The sequence below is a fragment of the Trachemys scripta genome, chromosome 11 (assembly GCF_013100865.1).
Source record: "Trachemys scripta elegans isolate TJP31775 chromosome 11, CAS_Tse_1.0, whole genome shotgun sequence".
In the NCBI taxonomy this organism is placed as follows: domain Eukaryota; kingdom Metazoa; phylum Chordata; order Testudines; family Emydidae; genus Trachemys; species Trachemys scripta.
Genome location: NC_048308.1, coordinates 31,627,077 through 31,654,327, shown reverse-complemented (window position 1 = coordinate 31,654,327; position 27,251 = coordinate 31,627,077). Strand labels below are relative to the sequence as shown.

Sequence of the window (27,251 nt, the reverse complement as noted above, 5' to 3'; positions counted from 1 at the left end):
CCTCCCGATTTTCCCGGACATGCCCGGCTTTTGGGGATTTCCCCCCGGACGGGGATTTGAGCCCCCAAAAGCCGGACATGTCCGGGAAAATCCGGACGTATGGTAACCCTACTTTAAACTGCATTTCACCACAAGGCCAAGGTAAAAACCATTTTAACTATAGTTGTGCTTAATGCTGTCGAATTTAAAAAAAAAAGTATTACACAGGCTGCATAGGGATTTGGTGATAATACTAACTAACGTTTTTGCTTGTTCTTGAACCTGAAGGCCCAAGCACACATGATGGGGGAACAGAACAAGCATGTGCCTGCAACACTTTATCCGATAGTGTAAGGTAACTTTATTTTTATTTTTATTTTTATTTTTTTGCAACTGGCTTTTAAATGCATGTGGGGTTTTTGAAAAGTATTTGGTTGCAAACTGTGGGTTTTAAACTGGTGGTATGTGTGTTTCAAACTAACAAGAGTTTCTGTGCAAAATGGATTTTAAAAGCAGTTTTGGTTTTTATTCTGCAAAATGAGATGTATTTAAAAACCTGTTTGTTGTACAACCTGAAATGGATTATTTTGTTGTAAAGCTATGACTTTTTAAATAGAAAAAATACCCTAATGAAGAGTGTGTGTGTGTGTGTGTGTGTAATATGTATGTTTACAAGATGGTTTCATGTGTTTTATAATAATGTTGTTGTTTGCTCCACAGTACAGTCAAAACAAGAGAGATCCTTAGACCAGAGGGAAAACAAGCTGAAAAGAAAAAGGAAAGACAGCTGAAAAGGAAAATTCACCAGCATCAGTGACTGATGGATGAATGAAGCCCTGTAAATATATTTTGCTTATTGGTTTGGTTGTTCTATGAGATTTTGTATTTTAAGTAAATACATATGTGTGGGTGAGAGAGATGGTAAAGTTCAGTTTTTGTAAAATGTTGTTGTTGTTGTTGTTTCCCCCTCATAGGCCTGGGCAACTTTTCTGACAATGCTGTAGTCAAAGCTACAAGGACATCTCCTCCAGAATGGCCAACGAACCAGGAATCTGCTTTGAGACCTTTAACAACGCAAAACAGCACTAGAGTGCAGCTGAAACATCCAGGCGGTCCAAACCTCATATACGTCCAACCCAAGGACAAAACAAAAGACTCTGGTAAAAAACAACCATGCCACCACAACTCCAGTTCTTCAGTGGCCACCACCACACCAAGCCCTGAGGAAACTGTGAGTGAAAATGCCCACATTCACAAACCCGGAGTGTGCGCTCTAGCAGTTGTGAATAAAAAACCAAGAACTGACAAACCATTCTCCTAAAACCATAAGCTCATCCCAGCTCCCCCATATTCTAGTAGTTGGGAAGGGTTTGAGGCTTCCCTCAGAAAAGTGATGGAGGATGTATCCTCGGGTAGTCTAAAAGAACGGGGTTCTAGAAAGAAATGGGAAAAATATGATGCTTTGTTCAGAGCCATGCTGAAAAACATAAGGGCTGGAAAGGGTGGCTCTGAGCAGGCATGACTAGTCGTGAAAAGGGGCCCGGGTAAAAGGGGCACCCTCCAGGGTACACATCAGCTCATGTGTAAAAAGGGGGGACAGCGCTTGGGGGATAAACAGATGGCTGCCAAAATGTTCCAGGCCCAGGTTGTTGTAAAAATTTTAAAAAGGGCTAAAGAGGTAATGAGGGGAAAAAAAACAAAACCAAAAAGATGCCCCCTACTGGAGGCTCTCAAACTGGCTTGTCTGAAAATGGGGAGGCGGAATCAGACTCTGGTTTAGCAAATTCCCCAGAGGGCTCTCTAGACGGGTCCCGTTCTACTCCCAATGACCCTCATGGAGGCGCCTCAGAGTCTGACTCTCAAATAGCATCTGATGTAGAAGATGCCGCTAATGATCCCGTAGAGGAACCCCCAAGTAACCCCGAAAATGCCGAGGTGTATATGGAGAGAGTGAAAAGTTGGCAACGTGAATTATCCAGATTTGGGGGGTCAGTGTATTGTGAGGAATTTAGTTTTGTCAATCTTGAGCAAATAAATTCAGCTCAGCAGGTTGTTGAAGCCATACACCGGGGAATACAGTTAGTGCTCGATGACATTAATGGTAGGGTAGGCCCTGATGATTATGTTCAGTTACGTTTAGAGAGTCGTAATTTAACTAACTCTTTGTTTTCGGTCAAAAGAACTAGGGATGAGCTGGCTGCTGAGGATTTCTTAAATCAGACCTCAAAACTGCTACAGACCAATAGAGAGTTGCATGTCGATGGGACATTGCGCCTTGTTGTGACAGTTGTAAAAAACAGGGTGGGGGTGCTCGTAGAGTTTTAAATTCTATCCTTAATAGTCAAATTATTCATAAAAAGAGACCATGTTTAGTAGACGTGACTTACACTGCTACCAATTTGTGTTTTGCGGATGGGATCTTGCCAGTCATGTCCAATCGTAAACCTACGGATGTGGAATTGTTAGCGGAGGCGAGAAAGTTACATGAGAAACTGGGGTGGTCAGATCAAAAAAAAGGTTATGCTCAGTGACGTAGCAAAGTTTGAACAGCATTTAGGAGTTAACATACAGGTGGTGCTGTATACGGCGAAAGGCGGCTGGGGCTTTTTTAAAATGGGGGGCACAGTGTACCCCAAGACTTATTTTATCCTGTTGCACGATGAGCATTACTATGGGGTTTTGGATGTAAAAAAGTTGTTCAGAGCAAAAAATTATTGTGAGTTTTGCCACACAGTGTACAGCCACGACCACTCTTGCAGGTATCGTTGCCGCCTCTGCTTGAGCATAACGTGCTCAGACAGCGTGGGCGTGCAGCAGCGGTGTCCTAGCTGTAGACTGTATTGTCGGTCCAAAGAGTGTTTAGACAGACATATCGACTATGCATCAAAAAACCAAGTTGAATGCCTGTCTAAAACTTTGTGTGAGAAGTGTCAGTCTTACATGGACAAGCGGCATAGGTGTAAAGGGAGACGGTGTAAGCAGTGTCAGGGTTTGATTGTTGGTGATGTAGACGGTCACCTCTGTTTTATGGACCACCATAGAAAGACCGAATCTTCAGAAAAGTGTTTTTTGTTTTTTTTATGATTTCGAATGCACGCAGGAGACCAGGATGCACACTCACAATTACATTTTTGCTATGTCCCTAAAGCCAGAAAAATCCTGGGAATTTAAGGGCGATGAGTGTCTTTCTGTGTTTGTGAAGACCTTTATTGGCAAAGAGTTTTGGGACTACACGTTCTTAGCACACAATTCTAAAGGTTATGATGCATACTTCATTGTTAGACAGTTACTCGAGGAAAAGATGGGCCTAGAACTGATCACTCAGGGTAATCAACTAATGTGCGTGGAAGTTAAGGCCCTGGGCATTCGTTTTATAGACTCTTTAAACTTCTTGCCCATGAAGCTTAGCAAGCTACCGCAAGCGATGGGGTTTGAAGGGTGCAAAGGGTATTTTTCACACTTTTTTAACACGTTAGAAAATCAAAATTATGTGGGACCTATGCCCGGTATGGAGCACTATGGTGTAGAAAGCATGATGCCCAGAGAAAAAGCAGTTTCTCGACTGGTATCGGGACCATGGCTCTGAGGCGTTTGACTTGCAGAAAGAGCTCGCATATTACTGTCAGCAGGATGTAAAAATTTTGAGACAGGCCTGTATCCTATACAGAAAAGAGATTATGAAAATGACGGAGAAGGGAGATGTAGTAGAGAAAGAACCTGGTAAATTCACCGAGATAAAACTGTGTATAGATCCATTCCGGTACATAACACTGGCATCTGTCTGCATGGCTATGTACAGGTTTATGTTTTTGGAGCCTAACACGGTAGCTCTTCTCCCTCCAGACAACTATCACAGGCAGAAAAAGAGATATTCGATCCCATCTATTTAGTGGCTGTTGTATATTTTCTTTGTGAGAGATATACAAATATGGCACGCTTTAAAGGGTGGGAAACTACAGGTAGGCCCCTACTTTTTAGACTGTTATGCCGATGTTGATGGGGTATGCACAGCCTTTGAGTTTAACAGGTGTTTTTTCCTGTGTCACCTGTTATTGTGAAAAAGCACAAAATCCTATGACGGGGACATCTTTTGGGTTTCTTTATTACAAGACTCAGCTCAAGACCGACTATCTGAAACGACTTGGTTTTGTAGTGAGGACTCTTTGGGAGCACGAGTGGAAGGTGATGAAAGAAACAGACAGGGAGCTTGCAGACTTTTTAAACCGAGCACAGTTACCTCAGCCTCTCGTGCCTAGGGATGCTCTTTTTGGGGGGAGGACAAACGCTATCTGCCTATATTACAAGCCTAACCCCAGGGAAGAAATCCACTATTATGATTTTACCAGCCTGTACCCTTTCATAAACAAAACCAAAGAATACCCTATCGGACACCCCAATATAGTCTATGACAAATTTGGACCTCTTGCAAATTATTTTGGAATTGCAAAAGTTAAAGTGTACCCCCTCCCCCCGAGGCCTCTTTTTCCCATTGTTACCTGTCAGAGTGGGTGGCAAACTTATGTTCTCGCTATGCCGAACTTGTGCAGAAACCGAGCAGTGGGAGACATGCACCCATACTGACGAGGAGCGGGCCATCCTGGGGACTTGGTGCACAGTGGAATTGAACGCGGCCATAGCGAAGGGGTATGCGGTGGCTAAGATCTATGAAATCTGGCATTTTAATGAAAAATATGAAACTCTTTTCAGAGTACATAAAATTACACCTCCGCCAGAAACAAGAGGCTTCAGGGTATCCCAGCTGGTGCACAGACAAGGAAAAACAAAATAAGTACGTTAGCGATTTCTACGAAAAAGAAGGCGTGCATTTACGCCAACACGAGATCAGATCAAACCCTGCTAAATGCCAAATCGCTACACTGTTTTTAAATTCTCTGTGGGGTAAATTCGGCCAAAGATCCAACCTACCCAACACCAGCATCGTGAGAGACCCTGACGAACTCTTGCAGTACCTGTTCTCCCCCAATTATGAGGTTTCATCCTGCGAGTTTATCGATGATGAAACAGTGTGCGTGTTGTGGAAGCACGCAAAAGAATGGTACTCTGTCTCTGGCAATACCAATGTTTTCATAGTCTGTTTCACCACCGCTTATGCCCGTTTAGAATTATACAGCCTCCTAGACGGTTTGCAAGAGCGGTGCCTGTACCACGACACTGACTCGGTGATATTTGTGAAAAGGGAGGGTGACTGGAATCCCCCTCTGGGGGATTATTTAGGGGACCTCACGAACGAGATCCCGCCAGATCAACACAACACCGATATTGTGTCGGCCCGAAAACCTATGGGTATAAGCTGTCGGGTGGAAAGGCCTGTATGAAAGTCAAAGGTATTACCCTAAAGGTAGCAAACTGTGAAAAGATCAACTTCGACAGTTTGAAAGATCTAGTTCTGGACTATTGCACGGATCTGCAAGAAAACACCTCAAAAAAGATAGAGGTGCAGCAGCCCTCTATCGTAAGAAACAAAAACCAGTGGCAAATAGAGACAAAAACCCTTAAAAAGACACAAAAAGTAGTTTACAACAAGAGGGTCCTAGGAGAAGGTTTTAAAACCCTGCCCTACGGCTTTTGAAAAAATGGATATGAGGTGGAAACACCCCTTTTCTGCAATTCTCGCGGGGCCTAGCAACTGCGGGAAAAGTTACTTTATAAAAAATGTGTTGGATAATGCCAAACACACACTGTCTGTTATGCCTGAGAATATCGTGTGGTGTTACAGTTGTTGGCAACCTCTGTATAAAGAACTGCTTTGTAAATATCCCTTTATCAATTTTGTGGAAGGCTGCCTGATGCTTTTGACGATGACAGTTTGTTTCCTACTAATAAAGTAAATATGATTATCATAGACGATCTGATGAACTCCGCCTGTGAAAGCGATGAAATCAAGAAAGCCTTTACCAAGTATGTGCATCACAGAAACCTGAGCATTATGTATATAGTTCAAAATGTATTTTGTCAGGGGAAAAAAGAGTTGCACGATTAACCTAAACACAAAGTACATGGTTCTGTTCAAAAACCCCAGGGATAAATTACAAATTGCTACGCTCGCTCGGCAAATGTACCCTGGCAAAGCTCAATTCTTTCTAGAAGCTTTTGAGGATGCTTCCAAAAGACCTTATGGCTACCTGGTGGTGGATTTAAATGCTTCCACACCAGAAGCTTATAGACTAAGAACTGGTCTTTTCCCTCCAGACTGGCCGGCGGTTTATACTTTGAAAAGAACAACAGCCGGGTATAAAAAGAGATGACTTATCGGCAGGCCCCTTTTTAACAGCCGGGGCTGCTGACCGAAAACATGTCTAGCTGCATGAAGAGAAACCTGGGCCTTTTAAAATTACTTAGCAAATCGTCCCCACAGCAAAGGAGGGCTATACTGTGTTCGGCCTCTGACGATCTAGTAGCGGCCATCTCAGAAATAGCACTCAATACCTTAAAAGGAAACGTACCTTTAACACAGAATCAAGTGCGTGTGCTGAAAAAGAAACGCACGCTTATAAAAACTTTGTGTAATAAAAGGGTTACACTTAAAAGAAAAAAGCATCTGGTAAAGCAGTCTGGGGGGTTTATCGGACCTCTGTTAAGTTTTGCTATCCCTCTGATAAGGGTTTTTTTAACTAATCGATAATGGAGTATGCAGAAAAAATGTTCCTGGTGCCCAGCCACCAGCTGGAACAATTAAGCGCTCCCCCTCTGGCACAGGAAAATATCAGAACAACCGCAACTCGCTTACTGGATGCTGAAATGAAGTCTGTTCTTCAAAGAACTGACTTGGCCGAATACGAAAAGGCTAAACTTTACAGCGCCGTGCTTCAAAGGTACATAATGTATGTGAAGCAGAGCGATGCGGATAAAGGGAAAATAAGTCTGTTTCTACCAGAACAGGAACAAAGTGTGACTGCCAAATCCCCAGAAACACCAAAGAACTCAGACTCTGTTGCTCAGGAGGTGTTGGATAACGTAAATAAGCGTTATAAGAAAAATGTAATAGTATTGCTAAATAAGCTGGTCCAGGATAAAAATATCTCTTCATGGAACGATAAAGGGTCTTTTGTGTACAAAGGCTCTGTGGTTAATGGTTCTAACATGCTTGACTTAGTCAGGGTCGTCACCCAGACTCACTCTGTTCCTAGCAGACATGTACCTAAAGGATGGGATGTGTTTATGAATGCCATGGCGGAACTGAACGTACCATCTTCCGTCATGGGCAATGCAGCCAACAGAGATCTTTTGGATCGCCTCAAGGCCTCGACTGCTGACACCGGTGTGGATCGAGAAACCGTAACCCCTTTTTTGCTGTCTAAAAAACGAAAATTGGCTAAAAGACCCGAATGGCTCAGTGTGTAACGTTTTTCACATTCTAAATTAAAAAAAAAAACTGGTAATGTTTTGCTTTAAATAAAACATTTCTATAATTTAAAAAAAAAATCTGTGTACTTTTTCTCAATTGTTTTTTTTTTTTTTTAAAAAAACCCACCAAACATCAATTGTCTTTAAACCCCTCACCTGGGGTGCTTTATTGGGTAACATGGCTATGAAAATCATTGCAAGATATACATGTCTGGGCTTGTTGAAACATTGTTTGAGCAAGGCTAGGCATGCCCAAGAATTTAAATTTATTTTTTACAAAATTCATCACCATCCGGTCGTTTTGCACTAAGTCGTTAGAATACAATTTTAAAATCCAATCAAAAGATAAACCCTTGCTACGATGATATAAGAAAAACACGCAGTGATAGCCGCAGGCGATGGAGCTGGGGTCTTGTAATTGTCTATTGTGAAACACCATGTCTGTGGCATTTTTGTTTAAAAATTTCATAACGCTTTTACGAAACAACACACTGTTCGGGGGGGTTCCCATATGAGTCAAAAAAAACTCCATGGTTACGCTCCGCTAGATACAAGGCGAGCCAGTGTTCACCCGGTTGGTTGTGTGGATGCATGTTCACCACCAAGCCTAGGGGTCCCTGAGACAGCTTGCCTCCTGGGAGCCAATTGCAAGGGAACACATCTAAGAAATGCTTTTTCGTGTAAGGGTCCGTTGATAAGACACGTGAGAGCTGCACGGTGTCCATGTTCACATGTAGTCAAACAGAACGTTTCTCCTCTGATTTATTTCTATGACATTGTCAAAAACCCCATACACAATCATATTGACGGTAACCATTAAAGCCTTCCCAAAACGTATTTCTGCTCTCAGATTCCTGGTTTTAATCAGGGAATAGTGATCAGCGCATTCCTGGTCGGGAAACAGATCAAAGGCAAACAAGGTGTAACCCTATGCAAACTCCTCACGGTCGATTAACAGAGAACGATCTTTCATGTGTTTACCAGTTGTCTGTACCAAATTCATGTATTCTCTCACGCAGCGTCCTGCCTCGAAGTCCGGTTGCAGAGGCTTGGTCGGTATCTGTTCACCATCCACATACAAGGCCACAAAATTAATATCATAATGTATAAAATGAAAGGGATTTTTAGCGTAACTTCCGCTAAGGCATCGTTATCCACAAACCCTAGGACAAGCATTTTGGGTAATTGTCCCAAGAACAGGTTCTCCTGGTTACTGACCCTGCTGCCCGCAGGGATGCTAAACACTTTCATTCCCACACGATCCACAGGGTATTTAGCATTAGCGGTAAGCAGGGCCTCCGCGTGCTTCAGGCGGACTCCCGGGGTCACCCGTACTTTCTTCACAAAAAGGGATGCTGAAACAATGCGCAGTTTAAAGTCTTCAGCTGCAGTGCCCATTAAACAGAAAGCGTATTTACTGCGCGTCAGTTTAATTTTCACATCCACTCCGTTTAACAAAAGTTTTTCTTGAAAAAACAGGTCGCTGTGTAAATGGCCCAGCAGCTCTACCGTTCTGCTCTCAGCCGTCAGCTTTGCACACCTCACAAACCCTAGATTTCCTCCATCCAAATCTGTTTCTTCATGTTGTCCAGCAGTGTCTTTGTAAAACAGGCCGACGGAAAATTGCGTGGCGAGGGTGTTGTCGCTGTAATTGAGCACCGATTCTGTAAAGGCCCTGTAAGGGTAACAGTTGTTGCTTTGGCTTATGAGGCGGTCTCCCAGCATAACATCCAACTGACTGAAAATAGAGGCCACGGGGTAATTCACCAGGCCCACTTCGGCATCCACGGTAAGTTCAGTTCCGTCTCCTTTTCAATCTTGCAACACAGGTACAGCAGCATGTCGTTTAAATCCATATAATCTATGCCATTCCCTGCTATAAAAAAGTCAATGGGGGCAGACTCCGTAATGGCGGATAGAGGCGGCACCTCGATGTAGATGCTTTTCTCGATGCTGGTCTGCGTAGGGGCTATTTGAAACAAGTCTAGTTCGGATTTGGTGCACTCTTCAGATCCGCAGTGAACAAAAGCCATGTTGATTAAAATATGTCTCTTTTACCAGGCAGAGCATGTTTCCTCTTTTGCCCAGGCCTCCTCTTGGACTTACGCTTATGGCCGGCCCTGCGTGTCAAAGCCCTTCTTTTAAAGGGTTTCGGGAGACCTGTGCGTCGCGGGTATGATGTATTTCTCTCTCTCTTCCTCCTTTTAATGTACATCAGCCCCGATCCTTCCTGTAAAGCTGTATTCCCCACCTTCTCCAGAACAGCATGGGAGACATGACCTACCGCATCTTTAGCTATGTTTTGAGTGGAGGTTTTTACGTGGGGTTTAATAATCTCTAGCCCCCTCCTCAAAAGCGGTACAGCTTTTCGAAAGAGGCTACGAAATATTCCACCCACACCCGCCCCGTACATCACAGGAGCCACATGATATCCAAGAAGGGCGAATCCAGCCTGGGCTTTGTAATAGTTCCTGTAGATAGTGGGACCATATTTTTTGGGGATCGCCATAATAGGGTTTTGCTTTTTTAGAAACCTCGCTCTCTCCACGGCCGCAGATGCAGCTTGACGATCACCTTGCCGAAGCGAAATGATACATGTCTGTTCTGATCTGTCTTTATTTCAAATGTGAGGGTGTCGATGTGGTGTTTACTGACAGGGACGTAATGAGGTTTGTCGTAGGTGATGGTAACAAACTCGTTGTTCCTTCCTCGGACAGGGACGCAGCGTAACAGCGGAACAGAAAAGTCCCCCACAAACTGGTGTTCTACAATATCCGTGTATAGATACAAGGAGTTAAAACCTCCTGTGATGTCTGCCGAGAAGGGGAATTTTTGGACGTTGCGTTTGTGGCCCAAACCCAGAATGTTAGCTAGCTCCCGGTCAGTAGAAAACACATACATAAAATTGGTAGATTTAAGTCTCACTTTTCTACCCACAGGGTCGTAGTTCATGACCACTTCAGGTGGTCCGGGATGACGAGCCACGTTGCTGTTCATATGCTCCAGTAATTCGGGTATGGTCGAGTAATAACCTCATTGTAGGATGAAATTCCACGTTGTAGTTCCAAAGGTGATTTCAAAAGGGGTGTCTTCATTGATATTATTCCAGCTGTGTGGGTATTGTATTTCCACTAACCCCACCTCCCAGACACCCCGGAGATCCAAGGGCTTAATTAGCCGTAGTGTAAAGTTCGAGATGGTGTTTTGGGGAAAAACTGCAGAGCTGGCATTGCTGGGCAAAGTAATGTAAAACCCGCCGTCGCTCATTTTTCTCGCTCTCTCTGTCTTTGCAGAAGGAAGCTTTTTTTTGTTTGTGTCTAGATGTCACAGAGTTGAGAAGCTTCCACCCAGCTGTTAAACTTATCAGGCCACCCCAACCATTTCACCAGTAACTGCTTTTTTCTCCCTTTTCCTTTCTCTGCTAGAACTTTTTCAATCTTGTAAATCCTGTCTCGTTTGGGGTTTACTTTTTGTAATTCTTCAGGGTAAAAAGATCCAGTAACTGCCTCACATTACGAAGGTATACAGGTCTCTGGTTAAGGCTTCATCCACTATGAATATCTCATCAGTAAACGTCTGTTCATAACCTTTTTCAAAAGCGCCTTTGGTTTTAGATAGTCTCACGTGGTCACCTTTTCTAAAAGGGGCAACAATCGGTTTTATTTTAAAACCATCTCCGTAAACCGTTTTCCATACCTTCAGAGAATTTGAAGGGTTAACATCAACGGGTCTGGTACGTATAGTTCTGTGAAAGCTCTGGTTGTAACTCTTTATAAAGGCAGGTAAGACGTCAATGTAGCGAAAGGTGTTATGGGCTGTAAAATATCTCCACATCCTAGTTTTTAAAGTTCTGTTAAATCATTCCACAACCCCTGCTTTGACTTCATTATTGGTAACAAAATGGTGAACTCCATGCCGCTTTAATAATCCACTTAAAGGTTTGTTTAAAAATTCTTTCCCCTGATCGGTTTGTAATTTTTGAGGCATGCGACCTTCACTGAAAATAGCTTTAAAGGCTTTGGATACCTCACCACTCGTATTGTCTTTTAGGCCTAAGGCCCAGGCATATTTGGATAGAATGTCTATCACTGTTAAGATGTACTTAAAACCGCTGTTGTGGTTGGAGAACCGGTGCATATCCACCAAATCTGCCTGCCACTGCGCATCCACATCTGAAACAATGGTCTTGTTTCTTTTAAAATGTATTCGAGCCGGTTTGTGTAAAGTGTAAGCATCCTGGTCTGAAAGCCATGCTGTTACCTGTCTTCTGTTTAAAGTTTTACTATGCTTTCTGGCCGCTTGAAAAAGAACGTTGACCCCGCCGAAGCTCCCAACTTCCCCGGGGGCGTAATATATTTTCTTTAACAGAGCGGTCTGTGTAGACATGACTTTTACTGGTACCGTCTTTTACTACCATGAGTATGAAAGGGGACACATTCATATTGACACATTTAAATAAGTTTTATTAATCGCCTGGTTTAACATGACCTTTTACAGCTGTCTGTAAAAATGGATGCCATGACCCTACCATAAGGGAGTCTCAGATGGTTCATTCTTCCATTTTGTCCTTTTCAGCTTGAGATCTGTGTCTCAGGCATGAGCAAAAACAGCTGACGCACGATATATTTACTCCCACAGGGTTTCCAATGTATAAGTTCTTAAAGGCCTCTAAAAAGACATCGTCGACCTGTTGAGAAATTTTCAGAAAAGAAACCATGTAAGCACCCCCACTGCTTGTTTTTTAATTTACGCAACCCCCAGTTCCTACTCCATAACCCACCCCTCCTTGACCGCCGCTTCTTAATCATTCATTTTACCTGAGCACCGTCTTTTCCCTTCACTTTGTCCGCCGGTGACTCCCCCGAGCCGTGATCGCCTTCCACCTCTGAGGGGGTGGACAAAGAGAGACTGCCACGCTCATCGGGGTGTCTCACGAGGGTTTTGGGGTCGGATTCCGGCATATCCAGCAACGGCTGGGCCAAAGGGCTCCCCTCAGTCGCTCCCTCCTCCTCCTCGGAACTGTCACTGATGTAGTGTTTTCTCCGCAGATGGTCAAAGACCCTCGGGGCTAAAACAAAGTCCGAAGTTCTCACGGGGGTGGTGAAGGAGTCCATGTTTCCTCTCAGCAGTCTTTCCGCGATTTCGAAAACACGTGTCCTTGGTAAGAGATGGCCGCCTCCTCTGTCTGGCGCTGGGACTTATGGGGTAATGGTGCTGCACTCTGATTGGCGGAGGACCTTGGAAGGAGTTCTTAGTGGGGTCACATGACTCACTTCCGGAGGGATCACCCCAACCCAGAAGTTACCCTGATTGGTCAAAATCTCCTCTCGAGACAGTCCTTTCGGGACGAAACCCATCCTGATTGGTAGAGGGTAGTGGGGAGAGTTCTTAGAGGGGTCACATGACCCACTTCCAGACCGGTCACCCCTGCCCCAGAAGTTACCCTGATTGGTCAAAATCTCCTCTTGAGGCGGTCCTATCGGGACAAAACACCTCCTGATTGGTAGAGGGTGGTGGGAGGAGTTATTAGAGGGGTCACATGACACACCTTGCTTTTGGTCAGGTGGCACCTTGACCCCGGAAGTAATACCCCCATGGGGTGGCACTTCCGGTGACAGGTGGGAGGGACCAATGGGTCAATGGGCGAGGCTTAAGGGGTCAAGGGTGGGGTTATGGTTTGATTGACGGTAGGACCCTTATACTACTCATAATCAATAGATTGTAAGGGTTTGTTAACCTCTCAGCCTATTTTTATGGATATTTTCTGTGTGTGAATTCAATAAACCAGGGTTTTTAAAAAAAAATGGAAAAACAAATTCTATCATGGACCATAAAAGTTCCCTGCATGGATTGTCAACAGGATTTGAATCTAGGACCTAGATCCCCAACCCAGACCTCTACCACTTGAGCTGTTACTCTCTAGTTTGATCAGCCACTGGAGGGGGATTAGAGAGACACTTTCCCAGTGAGTTACACAACTATTTACTAGACAGCAGCAGAATGTTGGAGATTAGAATTACTGAGTTCTGTTTCTGGCTCAAGGAGAGGAGTGTGTTTAGCGGTTACAATAGTGGTTTATATATATATATATATATATACACACACACACCAGGTTAGCTTAAAAACATATATTTGACATGTTCATTCTGAGAAGCAGTGTGGCTGAGTAGATTAAAAAGCTGGGTTCTATTCCCAAATTTCCCTCAAATGTACTTTGTTCAACATCTCTGCTACTGATGTGTAAAATGGGGGAATGACACTTGCTGCCTTCTAGGGTAGGAGAGAGACAAGGTGGATGAAGCAATATCTTTTATTAGACCAACTTCTGTTTGTGAGAGAGTGTAGGAGTAGGAATACTGTAGGACTAGGGTAGGAGTCTGTTGCTTTGCTCAATAATAAGTGCAAAGAAGTCCACAGAAAGTAAAAGTGAGAGAACCTCCTGGCTCATAGCTTTGTGAGAACATCAGAGCTGCCAGGCAATTCAGGGCTGTGTCAGTGTGACACTGTGCATCTCATAACGTACGGAGACAGTACTTTGTTTCCATTCAGGGGCGGCTCCAGGCACCAAGCACGTGCCTGCAGCGGCAAGCCATGGGGGGCGGCCTGCCAGTCGCCATGAGGGTGGCAGTCAGGCTGCCTTTGGCGGCATGCCTGTGGGAGGTCCGCTGGTCCCATGGTTTCAGCAGCAATTTGGCGGCGGGTACACCGAAAGCGTGTGACCGGCGGACCTCCCACCGAAGGCTGCCTGACTGCCGTGCTTGGGGCAGCAAAATACATAGAGCCGCCCCTGTTTCCATTAGAGCATTAAATAGGTATTTTGCAACCCTAAAAAAATGAAAGTGTGTGAATACTGTTTGTTTTGGTCACATACACAAGGTGGAAAATGAGACCACTGAATGGAACTGAGCTGAAATTTCAACATCAGTCAAGTAATTTTGGAAATATGAGAGATTCCCTAATTCATGACTATTGTAGTTACTTAAAGGTTGCTAAGAAACATGGAGTTAATCTCTAGACAAAGCAACACAACTTTGCCAACCTGATGAAGGCTTGCATCTGGAGGTGATCAAATGTTAGCAAAAACAAAAACCAGGTTGGAGAAAAGGGTGCAAACTGAATGAAAGAATTAAAGACAAAGGCAGTGCCAAACCTGTGGGAAGCAGCTTGTTCCCAGACAATGTCATACTTGTGGTAATGTGTATCATAAATGCTGTATTAAAAAAACCTCTTTTCAAGCATGTGCTGTTAGGGGGAAATATCTAGATATGCAAAATGAGTCCACCACAGACTGAGAAACAATTTTTCAGTAAGAAAGTTGCATATGAATAGGGAGTCTAAAATGCACCAAAAAGTAAATGTAAATTGGTGCCTAGAATCAAGCAAACATACTTGCAAAACAAGATTTGCACAGATTGAAAGCTTAACAGGATATTACCAAAGACAGTGAAACTGCACACTCAGCCATGAGATGCTGAGGGCCTGCAAAGCCCAATGACCTCACTAACAGGATTGAGCCATTACACAGAGAGAAAATTTCAGCATGAGGAACATGTGAACGCCCTAAAGAATATAATGGTATAGTGCATGAGCTGACATTTGTAAGAGTAGAAAAGGGCTGACAATCAATACTGGGTTTGAAATTATGGAAAAGTTCAAACATAACGTGTGCGGTTCATTGAAAAGCTAATAGACACACAGAGGTCATGCTGAACACATTTATTTATTTGATGGGGTCTGCTGTTTGCCTAAAACACACTGAGTACAACCAAAATAAATTGCAAGACCAGAGACCAGACAAAGTACCATCACTAAAGGTTGACCAAAAATTCTTTGAGCCAAATGATAGAAAATGGAATCATATGCTGAGTGCTAGAACCTTCTGGGATCATTCAGTGGTTAGTCAACAAAGCAGATGGTAATCTGAGAATTTGCATGGATCCAAAGGAACTAAATAAAAATATCAAAAGAGAACAGTTTTCTCTGCCAATTTGAACTGAAATAATGGGAAGAATAACAGAGTAAAGTGGTTCTCTGAATTGGATATTGCAACTATCTTCTGGCAAATACCTCTTGAAAAGACAAGTTCCAAAATACACTATTTGGATGACAGATTCTTGAGACTTCATTTGGACATATGGTCTGCACTAGAAGTGATCAATAGACTACTACAGTTCAAAGGAATTCTTGTAAAGAGTGTGTAATGACTGTATATTAATCTGGGAGCTACACCAGAGATACATGACAGAAGACTATGTATTGTACTCAAATATAGGTAAAAGTGGTTTAAAATTGAAGTAAAGAAAATGTGTTCTTTTTAAACAGACTGAAATCCCGGGTGAAGTACTTTTCAATGAGGGACAAAGAAAAATGAATAGCAAATTGAGAAATGCCAAGAACATACAATCTAAAAGACCTACAATGCCTGATGTGAAAACTCATCTCAGGAAACCCAGCTAGAACAACAATATATTATTTCCATATAGAGCATTGCAGATATGTATTGCACTTAATCATCAAATACAAATAGACATGTCCCTGGCCCAACAAGCTCACGGTCTTACAGATATTTCTTTTAAATAGGGACAAAGTTTGAATACAAAACAAAAGAAAATGAAGAATGGAAATGATGAAGGGGAATGGGATAATTTTAAAACTCGCATGACGCGTGGTACAATATTTTAATGCAGAATTAACAAACAGTTTCTAGGGATGTAGCACAAAATGTTTTGAAAGCCATCTTAGTGCAACAACATTAAAATAATTGTTCACCTGTAGATTTTATCTCAAGCATATTAAGATCTTTAAAAAATGTATACTCAAATAGAGAAAGAGTCTAGGGCTATGTTCTGGATTTTGAACATTTCAATGAATAAAGAGAGTGCTTATATGGATTAAAAGTCTTGGCTGAAGCAGACAAAAACCCCTGATCACAATCTAACAATGCAGGTTAAGTGAAACTTCTTCAAGGATAGAAAGACTGTTGTTGCATTTACAAATGTGTAATTTGAAGCAGGAATGTAGTCCAGACAAAAAGTTTCTGATGGCAGATATACTGTCATGAGCATAATACAGTCTCCAGGCAAATAAACTGAAAATATATGTATATAACAATTTTACTTGTTATAATCAGAGTGACATGTCTTACATAGAATAATGTGGAAAATTATCCATAGTGAGACTATAAAAATCCTATGCAAAGTTATTAAAAAGGTAGAAATAGCAGGAAAAAACACAGAAACCAATTATGCACCACAAAGATAAGGACTTAGGTTAACCGATGAATGTTACTAAAAGCAAAAGTGCATAGTACCCTCTACCTTAAGAAAATAAGTTTTGCAACACAGGAAGTATCTGGTGGCATCGAGAAAACTAAATGATGAGTGTGAATGTCATTGTACTGGCCTAGCATAATCATGGATAGAAGGCAATACTGCAAGTATTGAACAATTTTCTGAAGAAAATGATGCCAACAGACAAGAGAACCTTTGACAACAGGGAAAGGTTGGGATTGACCTCTGTATTTAGGGATGCTCTGTGGTACCCAGGAACTGTTTCTTTAATTTACTAAGTGTCAATATTATTCAATACAAGCAGAACTCCTGTCATTTCTAGAATCAAACCAATGTTTCCAAAATGCAGTGTCCCATAAGTGGAACTATAACAACTAATAATGGGCAATTATTTAGTAAAAGAGACTTTAAAGACTTTGCTGATAAGTACAAATTTCATCATTACACTTCAAGTCCAGGACTTATTTTATTTATATAGGAATAAAAACCCTTTCCTATTAATTGAAACTATCAGAGCTGTGTACATACACAGCAAGCCTATGTAACTATCTGACCTTATTACTGCTAAACCTCCTTCTTCTTCCTCCATCCTTTCTGTTTGCCACACTCATTTGTTGCATCATTTTTGAACTCTTCGGAGCTGGGACCCTATCTTCCTGTGTGTTTATACCATACCTAGCACAATGAAGCTTGATCCCTATAAGGCTTTCCAGTACTACTGCAATTCAAATAATAATAATAATTAATAGAATGACATCCCTAATCAAATGGGCTAGCAACTTTATTTATAATAGTGAAAAATCTCTTCAGAAAACCCCAAGACAGCATGGAAGATACAAATCTATCTGAGTTACAGAACAATACCCTCAGAGTAAGGTGAAACACTTGCAAAGTAGTTAAAAAAGACAGTCAGGAGGATGGCTGTTAAAATTGCAGATTCTAAAAGCAGCAATCAATCAAACCTTGTAATATAACAATCTACTTTTTGTATCAGGGAAGATACCAAATGAGGGAGAACTCCATCAATAATGATAGCTGCCACTCCTAGGCTATATATAGGTTTTGGGAAAGTTCTGAGAACAAACAAAAAACTTTTTCTAAGCAGTGAGTCAAAAGACTTTGGAAATGGAACCAATCAAAACAATTACTTTACAACCCTAAATCAAGTTCCTGTACCAAAAGACAAGTTAACGGACCAACTACCTGCGAAAATGGTCTCAGAACAAACTAATGCTGTGACTTCTAAAGTTTCAAGAATACAACAAAGAAAAGGAGAACTGACAGTAACTAGTGCTCCAGAGTCTATAAATGCATTGTGGTCTTGCTATCAGATATCTTCAGAAAGCTGACAAAAAAAAATCCATAATGCTCAATGTTACTTCATCAAAGTTCATGAAGAAATTTATTTTGGAGTGGAACACTTATTTCATTAGAGAGATGGACTGACTGAATGACTGACGCTTCTAGTTCATCAATCTGAAACCATACCTAAGACTCGGCATTGCCCTGATTGAGGCTGACCACTGGGTTTTTCCAGCCTGAGTGAGACAGGGCTAGCAATCAGAACAGTAAAACTGGGTGTTAGGCAAGTGATCTTCTTGATAAAAAATTAATAAGTTTTGTTATACATAGTAATAAAACACCACATTGGCATACCCCTTTGTCCTAGCAAACTGCCAGTCTCACTTCTATCCCTCACATCCATCTTTCCTCATTATCAAGCCAAATCTTGACATTCTTATTCAGCCCCTGGAAGAATGGGATCCTTAGCACAGAAGGGGAAGCCACACAAACTACTGTAGACTGAGTTTACAATATCTCACACCACTTTGACACACAAGTTTGAGAAGGGTGCCTGCTGTGGGGAGCAGCTACCCCCATCCCAACCAACTTTAATGTCTCTGTAAGAGCTGACCCTATGTACATCTCCCCTGTTGCCTCATTCAGATTACTATGATGAAGCTTATCTGACCTTAAATACATTACCAGCTGTGTTTAAATCCAATTCCTTTATACTCTCTTCTGGTGTGTGAGGCAAAGTTTCCTCACTATTACTTTTCCACCTTTATATAAAACAAAAGGTATGTAACCTTTCTGCCAGGTGGAGCCAGCAGCAACCAGGGCCGTGTTTAATAGCTAGGGGTTCCTTTCCATCAATACAACACAGAACCAGCTCAAGCCCCCACCCAGTAACCTGTGAAAATTACACACCACCCCTGGGCACCTTTGAGAGGCAATACTTCCCCACTCACAAGCACAGAGTCCGAGTGTAGAAAAGCAACTTTTAATAAAAGGAGGGAAGTAACTCGGAGTTAATTTGGGAAAACACTGCAAACGGGATTCATAAACATAAACCATGAGTAAAAGACCCACTCCCAAGTAGGTTGAGCAGTGCCCTTTTCCCCTTAAGTCCAGCAACCCAAAAGTCCCTTTCACATGTCCAACCCTTCTCTGCATCCCACTCTCAGTTGTTATCCTTGGTCAGCGCAGACCCAGAGTTCAGAGGTGCATCTGCAGAGTTGGGTGGGGGGTAAAGAGGCATCTTACTCAGTCTGTTGGTCTGCTCACTGCTCTCGTAGCACCCTTCCACCAGCAACCCTGCTGGCCGCTCATCGTGCCTCTCTGCCGCCACCCTGCTGGCTGCTCATTGTGCCTCTGCCACCACCCTGCTGGTCACTCATTCGCCAGCTGACTGTCGGTCACTTTCTGCCTCTCTGCTGTGACCGCTGCACATCAGTCTTTCAGTGATTTTCAGCTCTTTTGCGGGCTGGGCAGAAACACTGCCCCATCTAAAGTGATTTCAGTTCTCAGTGATTTTAGCTCCTAGCAGGCAGGGCAGAAACAGTCCTACCACAATGGGTTTCAGCTCTGATTGAGCAATTAAAATAAACAGTGGGGAAGAACAGGTTAAGCCAGTCTAGAGAGAACCCCGGGGGGGTCGGAGGGGTGAAGGTTGTGCAGCCTCCTGACCAGAACACCAGAACTTCTGTCTCCACCCCGCTTACTTTTGCAGGGCTCTGACATTTGACCCCCTCCTTAATGAGGTTCTTTCAACTGAGGGTGCCTCCCCTCATTTGGGACATGTTAAGCACAGTCCTGCTTTCCTGTATTCCTACAATAATTACAATATTGGTAACCATATTTCACTACCCCTGCATTCAGTAGTAAGGTCATTTGTACCCAACACTAGCCAAAGTTGATCCTTTGACACAACTGTAAATGATGAATATGTAAACAGAGCAGGAGCAAACTGTATTTACATAAACACACTCATAGTCTCTTCCCCTCCCAGCTAGCTGTCAGGGAAGCATACATTCAGACTCTGCTTACAGGTACCATCTCCCATTTTGAACTCTCAAGCAAATTAATGTAAGTTTTAAGCTCTCATAATTTTTTACACTATTCTTTTGCTGTAACTGTTCTCATAATGGGTGCTTTGTGTTTCTAATTTTTCTCTTTTGAGGGGGCTGAAGCCTCCATTCCTTCTCCCTGACTCTCACCTCTGAAGTAGGGTGAAATGCACAGTGTTTTGGAGAAATGGAGGTGGGAGATGGTTCTGTGACACAGACTCCTTGGCAATGGGTCCCCTATTCTTTGCAAGCAGCTCTCACCTCAAATGTGACAAACTCACCACACCAAACACATGTCTCACTGGATAGTTATACATAAAGAGTAATGTGTAAAGTATCTACAGAAATCTCATCACTTGTCAAGACTCTCAATCCCAGGTGTGGGGGTGCTTTCATGAACATTTGGGTCCTGGTTCTTGAGAAACTAGCCAGGTCTGCAACAGACTGAGCTTTGGGGGTGGGATCTACTTTACTGGATAAGAACTATTGATAAGTGTAGACCCAGGTTTGATGTTATGATTTCATTTTTTATTGCAACCAATTGTTTCCACCACTCCTGTAAACCACAAGTGCTGTGTGGTTTACAGGAGCAGTGGTTTAAGGTAAAATCGGTGAACTGGAGCATACTGCACTTTTGGATGAAGAGGATCTGGAAATTCTGTGAGGAGCCAATGTCAGGGCTGGATATCACAGGGCAATGATTCAAAAGAACTTGGGGTTTGTGGTTTGTTAACATGCCTGGTGAAAGAAGGGCTGGCATTAGCCCAGAAAAGAATGCTGGTAGTGCCAGGAGGCAGGGGGCAACAAAAAGACCCACAGTCCTGACTCCTGGGTAACCCAAGAACTGTCACAGGTACACATATCTGGCTGATAACTGCTGAATATTTTATTATTTAATTTTTCAGTGGCAGGGTGCTGGACCTCTGGATCTGTATAATTTCAATGATTCTATCTTGCAGAGTCCTCTGCTCCAAGCATCAGTCAGATGGAATCACACAAATGTGACAAGAGGTGCTCCAAAAGCTGATCATGCTTTTTCCATGATGTTCCAACCTCTGCCAGCCCAAGCATCAAGAGATTAAGTTGGGGGGAAAACTCTGAATCTCAACATATTTCATGGCCATTCTTGGGTCATTCTGTTCTAAACCTATTGTTTTTTGCACTCTGTACATGAGTCACCGTAGCCTTTTATTGTCTACTCACACACATCTAACATTTTTTGAATATTTTAGTTTTCCCCTGTGATCCCCTGCTATTGTCACCATTACATACTTACCCCCCAAGAAATTCCATCTAGAATTGCCCTAACTTGTATAAAATGTGGTCTTTCAAACTCAAAAAACTTCAATTTTCTCCTCTTTCCCCCCGAGTGAAACTTATGTGAATTGTACAATTTCAGAGTTTCTTCCCAGTCCATTCCCTTCTTACCCAGTTCAGCATGCTCATGTACGAGGTATGTCATTATGAAGTTACAGAGGGCTGAATTTTCCTAGCAGTATAGAAGAGAATCGTAAATGAAACTCCCTAAAGCTGTTATGAGAGTTGTGACTGTGTCTCCCCATGAAGAGCATCAATACAGTGAGAATTGGGTTTAAGGTCTATAATCTGAAATGTCTACTGTGAGGCTGCACATAAACATTATACCATTGAGCAAGTGCTAGTACACTTTGCGTCCTACAGATGCTTCCTATACCATGATGGGAGCAACCTTTATATAATTTAAAAAGCCAGTTTCATTCTAAGATCCTATTTTAAGGCATCTACAACTTCCTAGAAAATATACACTATCGCCTGAAATTTCTCTGTCTTGTTCTCAAGCCAAAGATGCATATTTGTAAATTTGGAAAAAAGCCCATTCAGCTGGTTTTGTGTTATTTCAGCATGGTGGCTTTAATTCGTGGAACTTAGCACATATATCATTTTGAATGTTTGGTGGCAGAAGTGGAGTAAAGAACACATCCACTCTGATTAAACACCTACAACTTATGCAAAGTTAGCTATAAAATATGTTACTACAATACTGCTCAACTTCAATTTTAGATTTTTTATACATGTAAAATATTTATAGAACAAATTTCTACATACAGCTGATTTTTATGCAAAAGCTCTCTGATAAGTGATACATACTTTAGTTTCCAACATTAATATTTCTCATGAGAGGTTATTGGTATAAAACATCAGTATACCTGCAATTTCTTCTAAAGAATTAGCTCTCATGTCCAGTAGAACTGTACCATTCAGGATACAACTTCTCAGCTCAAACAAGCTATGAAGTGACAGAGTGGCAACGTATGGTTTGCTCCATCTCTCTCCACCATCCTCTACATCTTCTTCAAACTTCAACCATCTATGCAAACAAACAGCTTAGTAAGCCTTTTGTATATAGGAAATGAAAAGTGAGTTATTTTCATGCATATTCAATGGACACTATCAAATATTTTGTTTGGTTTTATTTCACTCTCTATTGTTTGCAGGAAACATGAGAACATTCCCTCCCCAACCCCCAGCAATTTTGTCCCTTACCATTTGTTGAACATTTATTTCATCCTGAGAGTTGAAGGGGAAAGCAGATAAAAAATAACATAACATGTTTTGTTTTGTGCCCTGTCATGGCTAAAACTGCTTTGTGTGTCAGAATCATTGACACTGTATGTCAGAAAAACTCTGGAAATGTGGAGTGGTAAAGAACTGCTACAGAATTAATATAAATCCTAGAAAAAAGTAAACTGAGAAAAAAACAGAAAGTCCATCATGTAGAGCAATACTGACACTCAACAGTTCAGATCTCCGCCACTTGAGCTAATAAAGTAACTGGTAGCAACAGTAGGCTGTGATACTCTACATAGCCCAGGCACTAGAGAGGGATGAGACACATGCTTTGTCAGTGGATTCACGACTATTTGCTGGCAGCAGATGAATGCAGAGACTCAGGACTCCTGGGTTCATTTCCAAGTTTTGGAATAGAGCGTGCTCTAGTGGTTATATACTCTACTGCCCATGTCCCCCACCAAACCTGTCTCTGCTCCCCCATTCCTGTATGTCCTGTCCCAGCCCCACTTTGTTCCTATACATCATCCCATACCTCCCTCTCCCCCCCCCCAGACCAGCTCCTGCTCCCTTTCCCCCTGTTCCTATCCATCCCCATCCCAGGCTCCTACCTTCCACCCTCTTCTCCTATCCAACTCTCCCAGGTCCTGCCTGCCACCACCTCTGGCTCTATCCACCACCCATCGCCTCAGCTCCTGCCCCCCCTCTTTCTTCTGCTATCCAACTCCCCCAGCTCATGCCTCCCTCCTTCTCTGGTCCTTCACAGCTCCATTCCCTGGCTCCTGCTCTCCTCTCCCTCTGCACCTATATGCCACCCAATCTCCTCCTCTCCCTCTGCTCCTATCCAACTCCTGTCCCACTCCCCACCTCCACTGGCTACCCCATCCCAGATCTTGCAACCCGTTCATCTCCTACCTCCATGCTCTCCCCACACCTCACTCCTCACAGACTTCCCCCTTTATATTCCAGTCAAGTCACTCCCTCTTTCTCCTCTATGCTGTCTGGTCACCAGCAAAGCAAACTCCCTGCATGCAGTTACAGTATGCTTTGTCACAGTGGCTCACATCAGTCAATAGCAACATTTGCAGAGAAAGTCCTGCTCAGCCCCCTGCACCTTCAGGCTGGACCATGCCAAGTACAGAGGAAATATTCACAGAACTTCACTTCTAAACTTTAACAAGTCTCTACTGAGCATGTGCAAGGTGGGATTTTTCAAAGGCTTAAAACTTGGCCAAATTTGAGTGGATTTCCACATGGACAGCAAAAGTTACATCTCTGACACAAAGACTGCCCCGAGCCAAATTTAAACTACCTTACTCAAAAGAATAGGGATACCAGAGCTTCTCAATAAAATGACTAAGAACTTTTTAACATGGGCATTTAACATAGGCATTTCTAATTTCATTCTTGAGAGCACCTGAACTATTTTAGCTGAAACTTTTCAAACAAAATTCAGCTGAGGCAGATACCTAGTATGGGACATTTCAGCCAGAATGGTTAGAGTCTGGGAAAGTTATAAGAAACTGAAAATATGGAAAGTATTAGGCAATACTATCAGCTCTGCCTATAAGGAGGAGGTTTGGACAAGAGACAAGAAACTAGTAAACACTTTAGGGGGAAAAAAGTCCGAGACTGCTACACTATCTCTCCAAAACACTCTGTTAGCCATCTAATGAAAATTTTAATTGCATATCTGCATTTTTTTATATAGAGAGATAAACAGTCAAATTCTCTGCTGGTTTCAGTGTAACTACTTCAGTGGAGTGACACCAGAAGAAAATATGTCCCAAACTCTATCAGTACCACATGACATTATTTGATTTTGTCATTAATCTTATAAATAAGAGCCCTATTTCCCCACTACCTTACACCTTGTATATAGACATAGACAAGAGTTCAAATTGGGGAGTGGGGAATGAGGGGGGTGACAGAGGCAGATCCTTGCTGCACCTCTTCCAAAAGAAGACAGCTCTTTGCAAAACAAATTCTTTCTGAGGACTAACCATCCTAAAATGTTTTAAGAGTTTCCTGTGAAAAAGTTATTATGCAAGGCCTTCCTTTAACCAAACAAAACTGGTTTTTGGTGTCAGGATTCCCTGTGCTATCATTTGACTCCTGACTGAGGTGAGATTAACAAAGCATGCAGTTCTCAAGTGTTTGCATTATTATATTCCACCGCAACACTATAAAGGGAGATTGGTTCTGAAGTTTAATGGAATAAAACCTGAAAAAGGAAACAGGCTATTTAAATTCATTTTCAAAATGTCTTCTGTGGGTGAAATTCACCCTTGTGTAGATGGGGCTAATCCAAGGTCTATGTCCTATTTAATTCCCACTTAAACCTGTAATCATTTGAATGCTTCATGAGTCTTGGGCTGACGCTCTGTAGATGGCTGAATTTCACCCACAAAAGTTATTCAGAAAATGAAACTGCCTGTTTGGTGTTTCAGGTGTCTCTCAGTTAAGCCTCAGATACAATCTTGGGGGAACCTGAAGTTAATTAGCTACTCCTGCTAGCTAGTGCTTTACTCATAGAAGCACTATATGAAGGTAAGATACTATGTTTTGGAGTAAGCGTACCTGAGTGTTTCCTTCAATGCTCAGTTAAATTGGGGGGACACTTTTTAATTAAATGTCTAATGAGAACAGAGGAAAGGGGCTGAAAAGATCCATTTCTGTTCAAGAGGCCATAAAAATGATAAAATTTGCAATTATAGTTGCAGAGGTAGTGATTTAATTGTAACATGGAAATTTAATGCAAACTATTCTGCTTCAGTGCCTATCTTTGATCACCCAACACTTTCTTGTGAATGCCCTAGGCAATGTTAATCTTCATATTATATCAGCCATGAGGTGGTGGTTTTCTACTGATTTTTTCTGCACCTAAAGATCACTATACTATTTTCTAAGACACAACCCACAGGCATCTATAGTATTCCAGGCTTTTGGTCTTCTGAGACACCTTTTCAAAATTCAGTGCCAAACTCCCTTAAGACCTGCATAGGACATGAAACAAAAACAGCATACACACAGAACATGATGTGAATTGAGTACACTCTTTGGTATGTTTCTCCTGAGTATGCCCTGGGCTGTTCAGCTCTCTACATTTTCTGATCAAGGAATGGGTAGATGGATAGTATTTGGTGTTCTCTATAATGAACATTGACTTGATAAAGCAGGTTTGGTGACATAGCACCAAACACCCCACACACTAAAATACCAATATTAACTATTGTTTGTCATTATAAATTTGATGGATTCTATGACTTTACAATTAGCAATTGGTCTCACGTGATTATATCAAGGTACAGTTGACACTCTATTTCACAACAGACTATTGTGTTAAGATTTCATTTTCAACTTGCAATTATTGCTTTTCTAGATTAGTCCAAAGCAATGGTTTTCATACAGGTGTACTTTTTCCACACAAAATTACACCAACTGAATCAAACACTGTCAAAAAAAATCATATGATGCGGTAAAACTTGATGTGAAAACTGTAATATTCCACATTCCGTGGGACTGGCCAAACTCTTAATAATATATTTGAGATCAGATTTAGCATTCTATACTGCGTGTTCAATCACATTCTGCCTAGTGTCTTTTGCTTTCAGAGTATCTCATGAAAACTAGTTTGAACTTTGTTTTTTTTATAACTAGTCTGCATTTTAGGAAGACCTGCATCTTTGCGTTGGTCCTTCTCATTATAATGACATAAAATATTTCAGATTATATCTCATATCTCTTAGAATCTTCTTTTGTAAATCAGTATCTCTCTATAATGATGTATCCAAAAATAAACTCAATAGCCTAGGCACAGTTACACCAGAACTCTATAAGAAGAGACTTTTACCTCCCTACTCTATGAAGTGGTGCCTCTGTGTTTACAGCCCAAAACCACACTGACCTTATTTGCTGCCCAGATACTCATTCTAACCTGTTGTCCAGGACACTTTTAACATTACTGCTTTCCAGGATTCTTCCTCCTCTTGAATATTTGCATTTCATGTGGTTTATTTCTGATGTGTTAGTTTGCATTTTAACAAACTGAGGCTCAGTTTATTTTCCATCCATGTTTCTAATCTCCTTGGGTCCGTTTGCATTATTACTTTGTCTTCATTCTTGGGTGTTCCCAACTCCTCCTAACATAGTAGTGTCTGCGTGTAAACATGATTTTTAATCCCTTTTATAGATCAACATATTAAATAAGAATGGCCCTAATGCAGAGCCTTGAGATGCCTTAATAGACACTGTGTCATTATCCTATGTATATGGTCTTTCAGCAGTTTTCCATATATGTCAGTGATCGTATCCAAGTCAATCTGAATTCATTCGAACAATAAAATTCCCACCTGTCTACTTTTAGTACTAAAAATATTTGTATGAAAACATGATCTTTATTTCTTAAGATTTCATCTTGCACTACTAGTTAATGGTTCTGAGGCATGCTACAGTAGCACAACACTGCTGATGCCATGCTCTGAGTGGAGTGTTCCTGGACTGGTTTTCTTCTCTATATTTTGAGTTGGATACACTACCTCATGTGATGCTTGTTAACCATGTCAGGAGATTATTACTTAAAACAAGGAATAAGCATCAGTAACAGAAACTCTAAAAGGAACAAAGACCTAATCTTTATGCAAATGTATTTGGTGAGCTTTAAAAAAAAAGGAAAAGGAATAATAGCCCAGAGTTGTGTCTTTATCAAACCCCTGACTTT

The 27,251-nt window shown here is 41.9% G+C and overlaps 1 protein-coding gene across 3 annotated transcripts in view; it reads right to left on the bottom strand.

Moving 5' to 3' along the window:
- The window catches only part of SLC4A10 (solute carrier family 4 member 10), a 265,490-nt gene that overhangs the window by 91,565 nt on the left and 146,674 nt on the right, over nucleotides 1-27,251 (bottom strand). For all 3 annotated transcript variants that reach the window (XM_034785814.1, XM_034785813.1, XM_034785815.1), the window contains exon 5: nucleotides 22,171-22,331. In XM_034785814.1, the coding sequence (XP_034641705.1) occupies nucleotides 22,171-22,331 (161 nt within the window). The remainder of the gene's footprint in view (nucleotides 1-22,170; nucleotides 22,332-27,251) is intronic.